The 14075-nt window shown below is 44.0% G+C and overlaps 1 protein-coding gene across 1 annotated transcript in view; it reads right to left on the bottom strand.

Annotated features, from left to right (window-relative positions):
- LOC144818402 (annexin A1-like) overlaps positions 1 to 14075 on the bottom strand; it is a 90622-nt gene that overhangs the window by 20423 nt on the left and 56124 nt on the right. Inside the window, exon 7 of the mRNA XM_078675776.1 lies at positions 11673 to 11752. Within this exon, the coding sequence (XP_078531902.1) occupies positions 11673 to 11752 (80 nt within the window). The remainder of the gene's footprint in view (positions 1 to 11672; positions 11753 to 14075) is intronic.

Here is a 14075-nt window from a genome sequence, read left to right as displayed (position 1 = left end):
ATGTTAACATGTCCTTACAGTGACTAGCACCTAAAATCAGTTTTTCACCGGCACAGACCTAGCTGTCCTATGTATAAAACCAGAGTACAGATTTCGATTCCTAGTACTAGGTCTCAGGAATGTGTCTAGCTAGATAAATAATTAACTATTGTTTATTAGTTATTTAACATAAAATTCAATGGGGAAATTGGATTTTTAATAAATGTTAAGGAAAAGTAACTTTCAGAAAGTTAACTCTGACCTGCCTTTAGCTCCCAGGGGATAACTTTGTATTTGCTCTCCCACTTCTGCAAGCCAGTAACGATAATGTAAGTAGGTGTGATAAAGGTGTGAGATGCCTCCCAGGAGCTAACAGACTGACCTGTATGGGAAGAGACCACACCTCTCAACCTCTCAATTTGCAGAGAGGGGGGCTAAGAGCACCCATTTTGACCTTACAGTGTCAAATCCTGCTTTAATGTCAAAACCCTGCTTGAGAGATCTGCTGGGTTTATATAGAGCACTGGGGGTGCACTTGAAAGAGTATGTCCAATGACTAGTTGGCCCCGCTTTATACTGCTAGATATCTATCCCTTTGTTTAGCAGAAGTACAGCAACTGCCCCAAACTGGATTTTAGGAATGTGTGTGGGAAAAGAGGAGGATTACTCAAGGTATTCTCCCAAAACACACCCCTAGCCCCATAGCACAAGTTTAGAGTGATCAAAAACTTCTGCCATCTAGAAAACATCAGTGGGGAGGGCTGGACAAGGGAACATTTACCAAAATTGGGTAGGGCATTCCCATATACGAGCTCGTGCCAGGCATAAATGTGGCCTCTCCTGGCACCTACTTCAGAACACTCCCAGACCAGAAGAAGATTCCATGAGTACTGCAAATGGTGCCTGCAACATGACAAGAATCCTAAAGTACTAGACCTGCTCTCTTGTACCCAGTACAAAGAAGAGGACTCCACAGTCATAAGATGGACCTCCTGTTAAAGCTACAGAGACACAAAAAGATAAGATGCCTCGTCTCGCAACTGCTCAGCTGACTAGTAGGATCTGGACCTGGACTGGACCTGGTTGCCCAGTCTCTGCCCAAAACCCTTTGCCTCCTCGAGTGTCCAAGGGGGTCTTTAGAAGACTACTCCTGTGTGAATTAAGAAAATCTAAGTACAAAGGTATAATCTTTATCAGGACGAACCGGATTGGTGTATCAGATTCCATCCTCAAAGCAGTCTGTCACATTGCACCTAGATTCTGGTCTACCAAACCACTGACTGGGATTGGCACTTTTTGCTTAGTGCTAGCCAGACTTAAAAAATCATATCTCCAGTTCTCCTTACTTGGTGTAATGTTGTTCAATTAGGAGGCAATTGGGGAGGCAGAAGCTTCGTCCTGGGGGCAGCAACAGCCTGGAATGCTCTACCTTTGGCTCTTAGGCAGATAACTGACTTGATGACCTTCCGTAAAAGTCTGAAAACTTGGCTGTTCATTAATTAAATAGGAGGCTTAGGCTAGGGGAGCTATTATTACAGCGCCAGGACACCGTTTGGTAACAGCGCGCGCTCTACAAATATTATAAAAAAATGACATCTTAATCAGGATTCTAATTCGGTGTGGGATCTGGTTTTAATTTTAATTTTATTACTGCCTATATCTTATAGCTACTACGGGGTTGTGCTCAGGTTCATTTAGCGAGTCTGATGGGTTCACAATGTTAAGGGTTGTGATTATTTTTCCAGGTGGGATGTCACTCACCCCAATTGATAATTCCATTTGGTGTAGATGAAGCTTGATGCCATTCACCAGAATTTTTTGCAGGAAGGTTTATGCTGCCAAATAACCTATGCAAAAACAACAATTGATGGACGGAATGTTGCACAATGGCAAAACATTCACCCCCAGTCACAGATCTGGGTTTAATCCATCGTTATTTTGCTCACCACACCGCCCCAGTTCAGACATATGCAAATCAGTCTTGACCCTGTGTCTCATGGGAACAGTCCAGCCCGAACTGCCAAGCCATGTCTTCCCTGGCAACGTTTTTGGGGCACTGTGCAAATCAATATTTGTGGTGGTAATACTTTCGTTTTTTGGGTAGGAAACGTGTGGTTTTATTGGCTTCTTATGAAGGTTATATGCATATTTGGAAGTTTTAAATAAAATGTTATAGGTCTTTTGGGATTTCCTCACATACAAAGAATTTGCTTTTCTTCCTTAATCATTTTGAAGAGGTTGTTTAAACTCCAATTAGGTATTCCAACTTTATTTTTAAGTTGCATTTTACCTTTATGGCATATGTATTTTTCAAAATGCTACTACTCAAATGCTTCACACCTCTGCCTTTTTGCCCATCACCTACCAACATCAACAGAAAACATTTAACCAATTCTAACATTTAAAATAATAGAATTTTTCTTCCAATTGAAATATTTCTTTAAAAATTTACTTCAAGAAACTCCAATGTTTAGTAATGCCATATTGCCTTAAAAGTTTAAGATAAGGATGTAGGCATTCTCAGTGAACAATTGCACACCTGTGTAGGGGAACGCAAAACATACCAAGGTAATCAGGAATCATCCCAGTATATTGGGTGAGGACTCATCGCACTAACTCTATTGAAAGTTCAGAGTATTACAGAAATTTGGGTAATTAAACTTGGTTTTGTCATTTCGATGGATGATTTAGATCATTATTATAGGTTTTGTTGTCCGCTTATTTATGTGCCCATATTGTACTATGATTTGTTTTGATTTCTCAAATAAGTTGTTTGACCCTGTATTTAATAACGTACCTACACTAATAAAATATATATATATATATATATATATATATATATATATATATATATATATATATATATATATATATTTTGCAAAAGGAATTCATCACACTGGTAAGTATTAGGATTCCACATTCAAGGAATTGCTGGGAATATTAGGAAGAGACACACTCCAGTCTTTCATCAATGTTTAGTCTGTGCTTGAAAGGTATTTTTTTAATATCATTTAGCAATATGAGAATGTTAAAAAGGTCAGGCATGTTGTCTCGCCACGAGGATAAATACAGTGAAGCATCAAACATTAGTATTGTATGTAGCTGCTCACTTTGCGATTGATCGAGTGTGCCTGAGCTGAGCCGTAACTTAACCTGCGCTCTTGGGAGCAAGGAGCGTGGAGTTGCAGTGAGCCCCTTCTCTGGCTTAGACTCAAAGTCCACTGGGGGCCCGCTGGTTCCTTAACACCACGGTTCCCCACAGCTACGTTGTCCCCCTTTGACCCCCACCCACCAGCCTCACTGGCCCCATCGGCTCGCTGATTGGCATTCCTCAGAGGGCGGAGAGGGGGGGGGGGGGGGGGGAGGGAGACCCCAGGCGGAGTCCCTGACCTGCAGCCGCACAGTCTTGTGGCCTCGCTGTCTGTAAGCCGGTCAAGAAGCCGGCACGGGCCAAACCAGAGCAGCAGCTGAGGTGGCAAAGCCCTGCCCAAAATTGAACCGGATCGTGAGCAACAGGGTTCTGCCTCAGCCACCACAACGTTGCAGATCCTGCAAGGCCAGCATGGAGCTGGGTTCAAGTGTGGAGCCGCTCTCCAGAACCTCCAGAATACGGAGTTGAGTGGCGGGTGCCGCCTGGCTGCACCATTCTCCGCAGAGGGTCCCATGAAATACCACAAACTACAGAGTCAAAAATGGGAAAGGCGGTGAAACGTGTGGCATGATGTGGCGAGAGCAAGCAGGCAAGTGTGCAAGGGAGACTGCTAGTTCTGAAGGAGGAGGCTCTAACCAGTAGTTGTGCTGTTGTTGAACCACGAGACGCGTCTGAAGCAATGTGCACCATGTGGAGACGTGGTGAGGAGAGGAGGTAGCGGCGGCGGAAGGGAGCGGCGGCGGCTGGAAGAGGCGGAAGAGGTGAGGGGGTGATAATTAGGGGTGGGCGTAGTTCGCGAAGTAGTGCTACGCGAAGCTACGCGAAGTGCACTTCGCACTACGCGAACTTCACGTAGCACTACGCGAGCTGCGTAGTAGCATGTTCGCACTGTGCAAGATGTGTTTTCAATGATTGCACAGTGCGAACAAGCATCCGGCACTGTGCAAGCATTGAAAACGGCATCTTGCACAGTGCGAGCTGTAGTTTTATGCTGCTCGAGGAGATTATTACTCGAGCGGCAGCTTTCTCAACGCGAACAGGTAGTTTCTCATTGAGAGCGGTCGCGAGCATGCGCAACCACTCACAATGAAAAACCTGACCTCCTCGCGTTGAGCGTTGCTTGCTCGTGGTCGCGAACATGACGTTCAGGACTGCGAACAAGCAAGAATCTCGCCGGGATGTCATTTTGCTTGCTCGTGGTCGCGAACATGACGTTCAGGACCGCGAACAAGCAAAAAATGAGCGCTGCACTACGCTACGCTGCACTACGCATGTTCGCACTGTGCTACGTGCCGCTCGCGTAGTGCGAAGTTGCAAAAACTTCGCAACCTCCGCGAGCGGAGCGTAGTGCTTCGCCCAGGCCTAGTGATAATACGGCCCGGGAGCCGACCACGGAGCTGACCGCAGAGCTTGGAGCCATTCCGTTCCATTGTTGGGGGCGGACCGCGGATCTGTTCCGTGCCGATTAGCTGCCAGCTGTCGCGCCGCATCATTGCTAACGCTAAAAACAACGTAACAATGGAGCTCCTGTACTAAGAAAAAGCAGCAGCATTTCTGAAGTCTGAAAATTGAAGTAAGCACACAGCATAGCGCAGCTCATCGTGAAAATATCAGCACACGGCACCCGGCACCCAACCCATTGCGAGCTCTCTGCGAAACCAAGATGCAGGGACCCAAAGGGGCTAGCGGACAGCAGGGCATGGGTGGACAGGGGCAAAAGTGAGAAAGTGCAGCATCCTTCAGCAATGGCCATATGAGGCTATCAAGTGCGATCTGCTCACTGTCACCGTGCTCTCCCTGCAGCGGACCACGGAAAACCTCTTTATTTTACTTCTGGCAAGGGCAGCGAGCACCGCAAAGGGAAGCGTAGCTGGCCCACATAGGAGTGGCAAGCAGTGGCACCAGTGGTACAAGGAAATCAGGACAAGGAAGTCAGGACATTAGGACACCAGGCCACAAGGCCATAGCCAAGGAAGTCAAAAGAAGGTTTTTGAAGAGGCCCTAGCCTCCTCATTATGGGCAAACCCAGGACAGACCAAGGGAAAAGGAGAAAGTCAAAGGGTTTTGGTCTTCTTTTAAAAGATCAATATCTAAACAAAAACAAAAGCAGTCAAAAACAGACAGAACTAAAGCAGAAGACCCAAAAAGGAAATATAACCCTGAAAAACCATGAGGTCAGGACGTGTGTGTGGAGGCTCCGCATCTACTAAAAACACAAGCAAGCGAAAAAAGACGCTGAAAAAGCTTGGATCAGTGGGGTGACCACAGGCAAAGATCACAGCAGGGCAGCAAGAGGGCTCTATAATTGATATAAAACCAGACACAGACAGACGCGTGATAGAATGCCGGAAAGTAAAATGTCAAAAAACTGTCTTTCAGCCCAAAAGCGACACCAACTATTGATTCCTAAAAAAGGCGGGTGATACCCTGCTCTTAAGTTCTACAGCAACAACTGGCATACAAACCCCCCCTACAGCCCTTTTGCCAATGGGACTGTGAAAAGAAAGGAACAAAGGTGGTGTGGTGGAATCTCCAGAGTCAGTTATCCCAACTGTAGCTCTACATGGCCAATTACACTCCGCTAGCCAAATTTCCCAGTCCCTGGAGAAGACTGGAGGACACAAAGGGATACCACGAGAGATGGCGAAAAAGAAAAATAACGGGAGTTGGGGAATTTTGGAAGTCATCAAGGAAGCATCAAGCAATCTCAACCTTGACACAGCAATTGCGCCAGTAACCGCTCCAAACGCCCAGACTCTTTCAGAGTTAAACATGATGGGGGCAACTGCATTTCAACTGAGCAACTATCTATACTACGTATAAGTGAATTAGATAACCCCAAAGGAAAATCACAGCCGGGGAGAAAACAGATATACAAGTGGACGAATTGGATGATGTAAAGACCAAATTGGAACCAGCTGAAAAACTCAAAGGAAAAACTGAGCTCAGAGCCAAGGCAATCTAAGCCAGAGACCTCACAACTAAGTATTATGGAAGAGCCAAAAGAGCTCGATCAGACGAGTGGGAGGCGCTCCTTGAAACATACCAGCAGGACAAGCACAGGAATGATACCCTATTAAACTCAAAATTAGAGGGGCCTAGGGTAAACGAGGCTGACCCGATAGTGGAGGGGACACAGTCTGTCGAAAAGTACAAAATGGTGAACCTGGAGTTCCTCAAGTAGAAGCACAAAAAACAGATCACGGAATGCCCGGGCAAGTCTGCTAAAAACTGTGCAACTCTTGGTAGAGGCTTTACAATATCAATCGCACAAAATGGACACACAATTAACTTTGAGGAACACCTGGGCAGTCTTTGTAGTAGCAGTTGACGGCAAGTTAGGCACGCTAAATACTTCTCTACAAAGGACACAGGAACTCACGCTAGCCAACAATAGAACCCGTTGATGCAGCACTATTGTTGATAAATTAGCTACTGTCCCATCAATGCTGAGCGACTTCTGCTCAAACTTCAAAAAGGCCTCAAATCATGCCTTCAATCAACATACGGATGATCAGAGTATGTTAAACAAATGGCCATAGCAACTCAACTGAACCAGACCGCCGAGGAACATCACTCACTCAAAACAACCAAACAACAAAAAATTAGAACAGTGACAAGACAACAGAACATAGACACGCACCAGTTACTCACGGAGATGAGAATGGGGAAAAGAAAACTAATGCAAAAGAAAGACGTGCACAAAAAAGAAAATGACGATCTCAAAAACAAAGCCAAAACATGAACAGCTTTTTGTGTCTTTTTGGGGCTATACCAGCATGAAAAGAAATAAAATCGACAAAACACTGAAAACTACTAACATAAGGAGTACAGAAAAATCAGGCTGGAGTCCAAGCCCTCCAAGTGGAATGCAAAAAGCAAGTGGGACTGATCAAGTTTGGGAGACAGTAAACGCAGCGTCAGCACACCCAGACCGAACTGTGAACACAACTGAAAATCATCCTAAAACTGCAGTAAAAACAATGACGAGAATCCAAAAACCAGAGCTAAATCAGGACCAAAGGCTCATTGGAAATATACGTACACTAAAAACAACTGAAAAAAAACCTAGAGGGGAGAAAAGTAAACCTGGGGAGATTGAGAAATGAAAAAATTGGAAGCAACAACATAAGGAATGCAGAAAATATAATTATTAGTCAGCATCTCCAGAAAGGTTTGTCTGACACACAAACAACATAAATAAATACAGAGCATCACCAGGAACAGCTACTTGAAACAACTTGAGAACACAACCAAACCAGCCAGGGATCAAGCCGCCAAGAAAGCACAGAACGGCGAATAGGATCAGAACATTATTCACAACAAGCATACACAGACGGGATCCAAATGGAAACAGGACACTTACGGAAGGAGGATGACCTCCCACCCACAAGCAATGGAAAACACAATCAATGGCTAGGCGGGAGGGAAACAAGTGCCTTATGGTTCATCCCAGAATATACCGCTAAAGGATCGCATGACATCATGAAATGCAGTAACATACTGAGGCTGTTATCCCACATACCATCATTGATAGAGGTAAAAATCGGTGGACCTGGAGTCGATAGAATTTATCAAATGCAGGGATTCCATCGCAGGAGAAAAAACTAGAGCAACATGGACTTCTCCTATAACTGCACACAAAATACTCCTAGAAGGTGACATTAAATTCCTGGGGATAACCATTTCTCCCTACATCAAACCAAGATACCCAGATCTGTTAATCCCGGTAAACAAAAGGGACAACGAGATGACTGCAAATAGACCAACAACGTCCGTGCTGAATGGAGCAGTGGGGCACTGCCAAAGGGACAAGATGCATGCATCAGAGGAACCTAGCAGCCGTTGCGCTCCCCTAACGCTGCAAAACCAGGATTTCGACAAGATGGATCTCCAGAACCATAAATAAAACAAAAAATTGACAACATCGCTACCCGTGACCAATGACAGCAACAGCAAAAGGGCTTGTCCGGATATGCTCTTGGAACGTGAACGGGCTTGCAAACAAGTTAGCAGATCTCGAATTGGTCATCTATATTAGGGCGTTTAACATAGTAGCATTACAAGAAACCTGGCTAATTGATCCTCCCCATCTACAGGGATTTCTACGGTTCTTTACAAGCGCAACTAAGGGGGGCAAACTATGGTCACTTGCAAGGAGGATCGGTCACATATGTTGCCAACACAACTGCTCACACTGCCCGAATTTTTGGTCCAACTAATCTGGCATTATTAGCAGTAAACATATTTGCTTCCTCAACTACAACAAACACAAGGGACATGAACATCATGATAATAAATGCTTACATTCAACCGAAACGGAATACCAAAGACGCCAAGGAAATTTTTGGTGGAAACCTGCATAAGAGAAGGACCCACAACTGACCTCATCCTAACTGGGGACTTACATTTCAACTTAATGGCCTCCTCCTCAGACAAAGAAGTGCTACTCAAAAACACAATCTGGAACATACCAATGCAAGGGATGCCACAATTATGCAACCAAACTACAGCAGGTCAGCTGATCCTGGAGCAACTGGAACATCTCAACCTAAGAGCAACCAATGGCAGAACAGCCAAAGAATCACCCAGTAACAACCCACAGCTCATCTTGAACGAGTGCAATATTGAACTACACCTTTGTCTCTCTAGATCGGCTCCAAGTAACATCATTCCAGCTGGGTGACAAAGGTGAAGGTAACCATCAGCCCCAGGAAAGAGCTCAGAACAGCTGTGCCTACACTTGAACGCTGCCGTACCTCAAGGATCAGAACTCACCGTCAATCTTACAAGAATCAAGTTCGAGGTAGCAGCAGAAAGCAACATGTAGGAAGTTGCAAAACACTTTGACCTGAGGAGCGGACAAGGAGAAGTCAAGAAATGGCAAATCTTTACCACAAAAATGGAAGCATATGCAACTAAGATTAAACCATCAACCCAGCAGAGATTCAGCAGCACGTAGCCCATACTAGAAACTACGAAGCAAGAAATCAAGCTCATTAAAAACTCCATCTATCGCCTACTGAGACAACTCCGCCACCAGCCCAATGACAAAACACAACTGCAACTATTAAAGAGGCAAAAAATGCAACAACAAAAAAAACTGAAAAGGGACGCAATCAGAGATATGGAGAACGACCTTTGGGCAAAATTACACACCAACATTAAGCACAATAGTGCCAGATTCTGGAGCACCATAAAGCAATGTATTCACCCTAACCATGACGGAATCTTGTCGAACATCTCGGAGGACGCCTGTTTAAAATACCCGAGGTCCCACTACCATCAAGACATGGAACAAAGCGCCAATGGTCAAGAACAACAAAACATGCCGGAAATTCAACCCACCATCAAGGCCCGGGCAGCAAACAACCTCTTGGCATCTTGGAAACTAGGAGGAGAAACCAACAGAGGATCTGTACACAAACCATACTAATACTACCAAACGGCAAATAGGAAAGGAAAGGAGAGAAGGTGCCCCCGCCCAAATGGTATACCTCCACGTCTCTATAAACAAGAGCTACATTTTTGGGCAGAAGCACTGGTACCTCTATTTGGAGAAATAAGGGAGCTGAACACCCTGCCATCCTCTTGGAGAGGATCAATCACTTTACCAATTCACAAATCCCCTTTTCCTATGTTTCATCGACTACAAGTCCGCCTTCGCCACGTCAACCTCAACAGACTCTGGCAGCCCCCAGCTTTGCAGTTTGAGCCACAGTCCTTAATAAATTTGCTGATAGATCTGCACACCAACACATGGTTACAGACAAAGCTGGGTAATGGGTCTTTCCTGTCAAATCGCATACCAAAGGAAAAAAGGGCTGAAACAAGGATGCGTACTAGCACCCACACTTTTTAAACTGTGTATAGCTGACCAAGGCCTTCAAATAATTAGATGCAATTCACAAGCCCCAAAAATAGGAGACATATTGCTAACCTGTCTCCTATACGTGGACGATATAGTCCTGATCAGTCAAACACCTTTTAAATGGTACACATGATTTCTCCAAAGACAACCACCAGCTTGGTTCTGGGGAGAGACCAGAATTGAGGACACAAGGGAATACAATTACCTGGGAATGAAGATAGACAAAGGTGGCCAAATTTTGGCTCAGAAGCACAGCATTAGGCATAAAGGCCTAGCGCTGGCTACCTCCTTAAAAACTTTAAACATCAAACTAAACGAACCATCGATTCTGCCCTTGGTACAGGTGGTCTGCGCAAAGCTACTACCAACAATCACCTACGGCAGCAAGGCACAAAGGGAGATATGCCAAAATACTTGATGCCACATTCAAAACTGCATACAGGGACATTTTCGGGCTGCCTAAATACACCTCGCCTGCACAAATCGGACTCTAGTTTGGAATACAGAAACAATTGATTGAAAGACAAGGGGTTTACATCATCACCTGGGACAAAGTGTGGAAAGCGCCCCAGGGAATTCTAAATGAACAGTTATGGAAGGAGAGACAATTCCACACTGCAATCCCTGCCGCGGAGTAACTCAACAGCAGCTTACACAACATGGGGCTAAACCAGCTTTGGGAAACACCTACAACAGCCACCACCTTTAAAAAACTGGTGTGGAAGACAGTGAAACATCTTTCATGTCTGGTGGACAAGGCTTCTTTATCAAAAAAGTCCCATGGATGGATGACTGAACTCCTATGCGAAGTCTACAGCGTGAAACTATTTCAATCTGGGCTATGCAAAAAAACAAAGATCAGCTTCATGAAATATAGGCTTGGCTTGCTACCCTGCATATAGTACTTACCACCTTGGCTAAGAGAGAAAAGTGGGCTCTACGCGCTGCTTGTGCGGATCAGCAACAGAGGAACTGTTACATATACTATGTTCCTGCAAAGAACATTTAAAAGAACGGAAGCAATTGCTAAAACAATTCAATTTTCCAGGGGTTCGCACCAGGAGGCAAGCAGCAATGGCATGCTTTGCATCTACCGATCCACAATTGAACTGTTGTCTAGTAAAATACCTGAGGTTATGAGAGCAGAACATGCCAGTAATGCAGCTATAAAAGAAGCTAGTTGCATGAAAGACAAGCAAGACTGCGAGGAGGAGGTGAGAAGAACTCCTCTATACTCCTTGCTTCCGCGTGCACAGCTGCACTCCGTTTCCGAAGGAAAACCTCTTCTAGCCAGACCAGGGCATAATCCGAGAAAGGAAGAAATAACTGGACCTAGCACTATCCCTTAGCGAAGTTAGAACTGACTTGCGGGACATTACAGACGCCACGGTGAGTGCCACAAGGAGTGGACAGCATATTTAGCCAGAAACTACCAAGATAGAAAGTGAACACATACCCAGTCGCTGTACTCGCTGAAGTACAGCAATGTATTTAGAAATAATTTTATAAATACAAGCAATGTGATGTAAATAGTTTTATGTATGTACACTTCTGTTTTTAACGGAAATTCTTTTTGCACTGCAACGGTTTTAAATAACTATGCAAATAAAATAAAAGGAAAAATTAAACATTGATATTATACACCCACACAAGCATCAAACCCAATCATACCTTAGCAAGGGCAAGTAGGACCTTTTGGAAATCTCCAGAGGTATCTGCTGCAATATCCTTACTCAAATCCTTTTTATATACTGAAATTAAAAGAAAATCATGATTTTTATGTGGAGTACTTTATCAACTAGTAAATGTTTGTAAATACAGGCTTCAAAGTTAATCACTGAGCAGAAGCAATTAAAAACAATGGGCTCTTTCTTGTTTTAAGCCAGAACATTGACCTTACTGGGGATTTTGTGCCTTACACGTGATATAAAATTAAATGTTCCTTAAAGATGATCTGCATGTCCAAGTCAATTGAACCCCTTTCCTCTAACCCCTCTCTATATAGGTATACACTCTATATTAAAATAAAGTGCCCGAATACTCCACCAGTTTAAGAAAAATATAGACATTAACCCCTCCCATGCTGGTGACGGAACCACTCAGTCATCAGCTGCGGTCGCGCTGTGCTGATGACGGAGCGGTTCCGTCACGGCCCGCTTGGCACGCCTGCGCGGCGCGGATTCCGCGCCTGCGCTCAGCGTTCCATTGAGCGGGCGGGGCCGTGATGGAACCGCTCCGTCATGAGCACAGCCGCAACCGCGGCTGGTGACTGAGCGGTTCAGTCACCAGCATGCCCCGCCCCCTTAGCACTGCGGCGGAATAGCCGCCGCAGTGAAGGGGTTAAAGTAATTTGATATTTTTGTAAATGAAGCATAATACCATGGTTTAGACCCTTGGCATCCTTATCCATGTTTGCTGGAAAACTTGCAATAATTCAATGTGTATTAAACTATAGCCATAAAACATTTTTCTTGGTTCAGATGTACAAACTGTTTTCAGAGATTAAGAACTGAATAAATCCATTAGTATGTAACAGTTTTCGTTTTAACACAACAGGCAAGTGTAGAATAAAATAAGGTGTTGATCAGCATTTTCACAAGTTAAACGGGCAATGCTACTTCAGATTAACGGTGCGGTAGTACTTCCTTTCTTCCACCTTTTGTCCTGCACAGTAATCAACAGGCATCCATAGAGCCTGCAGTTGTAATTTTATTCATAGCCTTTAGCCACTATAGAGCTTTAATAAATTCTTTCTTAAACCCCCGACATACATTATACTGATATTGAAAGTAACTGAGGATTTCCATGGCAATTTAGAGGAACAAGTCAGAAGGCAGACTTCCTTTTTAAGGTTATAGAACTCTTAAGTGACTTTCAATATCCTTATGTACTGCAGGGGGTCCTTTATTTCTTATAATACATGGTCACAACACCCCTTTCACCGCAAATCAAGACCTTGGTGTGTAGCTCCTTCATATGAAAGAGCATATTTGCAAACAAAGAATATAAATAGGATCACTAGTGCAAAATTAAACATCAAATAAAAGTTGTTTGCTAGTAAAATAACTAGAAGCAATCTAATAGAAATCAGTTACAAAAAAAACCAATTCAAGTGTAGCAGAAACAAAGATTCTAAATAGTTTAAAATGTCCCAAGTGCAAAAAATAAGCCTGCTACCATAAATATCTCCTCTCTGCTTAACATTGTAGAATTAACTCAACTGTAATAAGTTATTACTGTTGAGTTCAGATTGTCAATTATTTATAATCAGCGACTGTGTGCATCACAAGTCACAGATTATAGAGATAATCGCATTTTTATACAGGGACTGAAGAATCCAACGTATTCAAAGTAGAATTATTAATTACCGCACATAAAATGAAATAAAACGTCATTCACTTGTTTAAATAAAATACTCATTCGCAATTCACCTGCCTGTACTGCAGTGACAGGCGAAACATAAGTCATCTTCAATAATGCTAAGATTCCTTTCATGAACTGTGTTAGATTTGGGGGTCTCTAGTTGGCACAGGTAGGTACTTGTGACAAATAGGAACCCTCTCCTCTAGTCAGGGAAAGGGGATTACACACCTAAAATAACCCCTGCTCACCCTCTAGGTTGTGTGGCGCGAGCAGTCAAGGCTTATTTCAGAGGCGTTGTAAGTTAAACAGTTGTGACCACATACAGTAACCCAGTGACAACACTACAAATGGACACCGCACAGGTTTTATATAAAAAATTAGTAAACTTTATATAGAGTTAACACAAGACCATAAACGACAAAAATACACTAGGATTACTTTAAGATGGTAGATTTAAGCTCAGTTCAGTTCTTAGATGAGACACTCTGCGTCAATGTACCTCAAGTTAAGTTGTGCTTCTACGACAAGCAATGACGCAGCAATGGGAAATGCGGCAAAGTTCAGGTGCAAAGAAATAAAGACGTGAAGATCTTCCAGATGTGGCGCGCCTCTCGGGGATGCGAGAAACTCTCGATTCGATGCGTGGACTGCAGCGGCGACACCCTTACGATGCGACGGCAACAGCTCCAGCGGCGAGGCTCTTCTCCACGA

This window comes from Lissotriton helveticus, chromosome 2_1 (assembly GCF_964261635.1).
Source record: "Lissotriton helveticus chromosome 2_1, aLisHel1.1, whole genome shotgun sequence".
NCBI classification, from domain to species: domain Eukaryota; kingdom Metazoa; phylum Chordata; class Amphibia; order Caudata; family Salamandridae; genus Lissotriton; species Lissotriton helveticus.
Note: the sequence above shows the minus strand (reverse complement) of the source record. Positions and strands in the feature narration are given on the sequence as shown.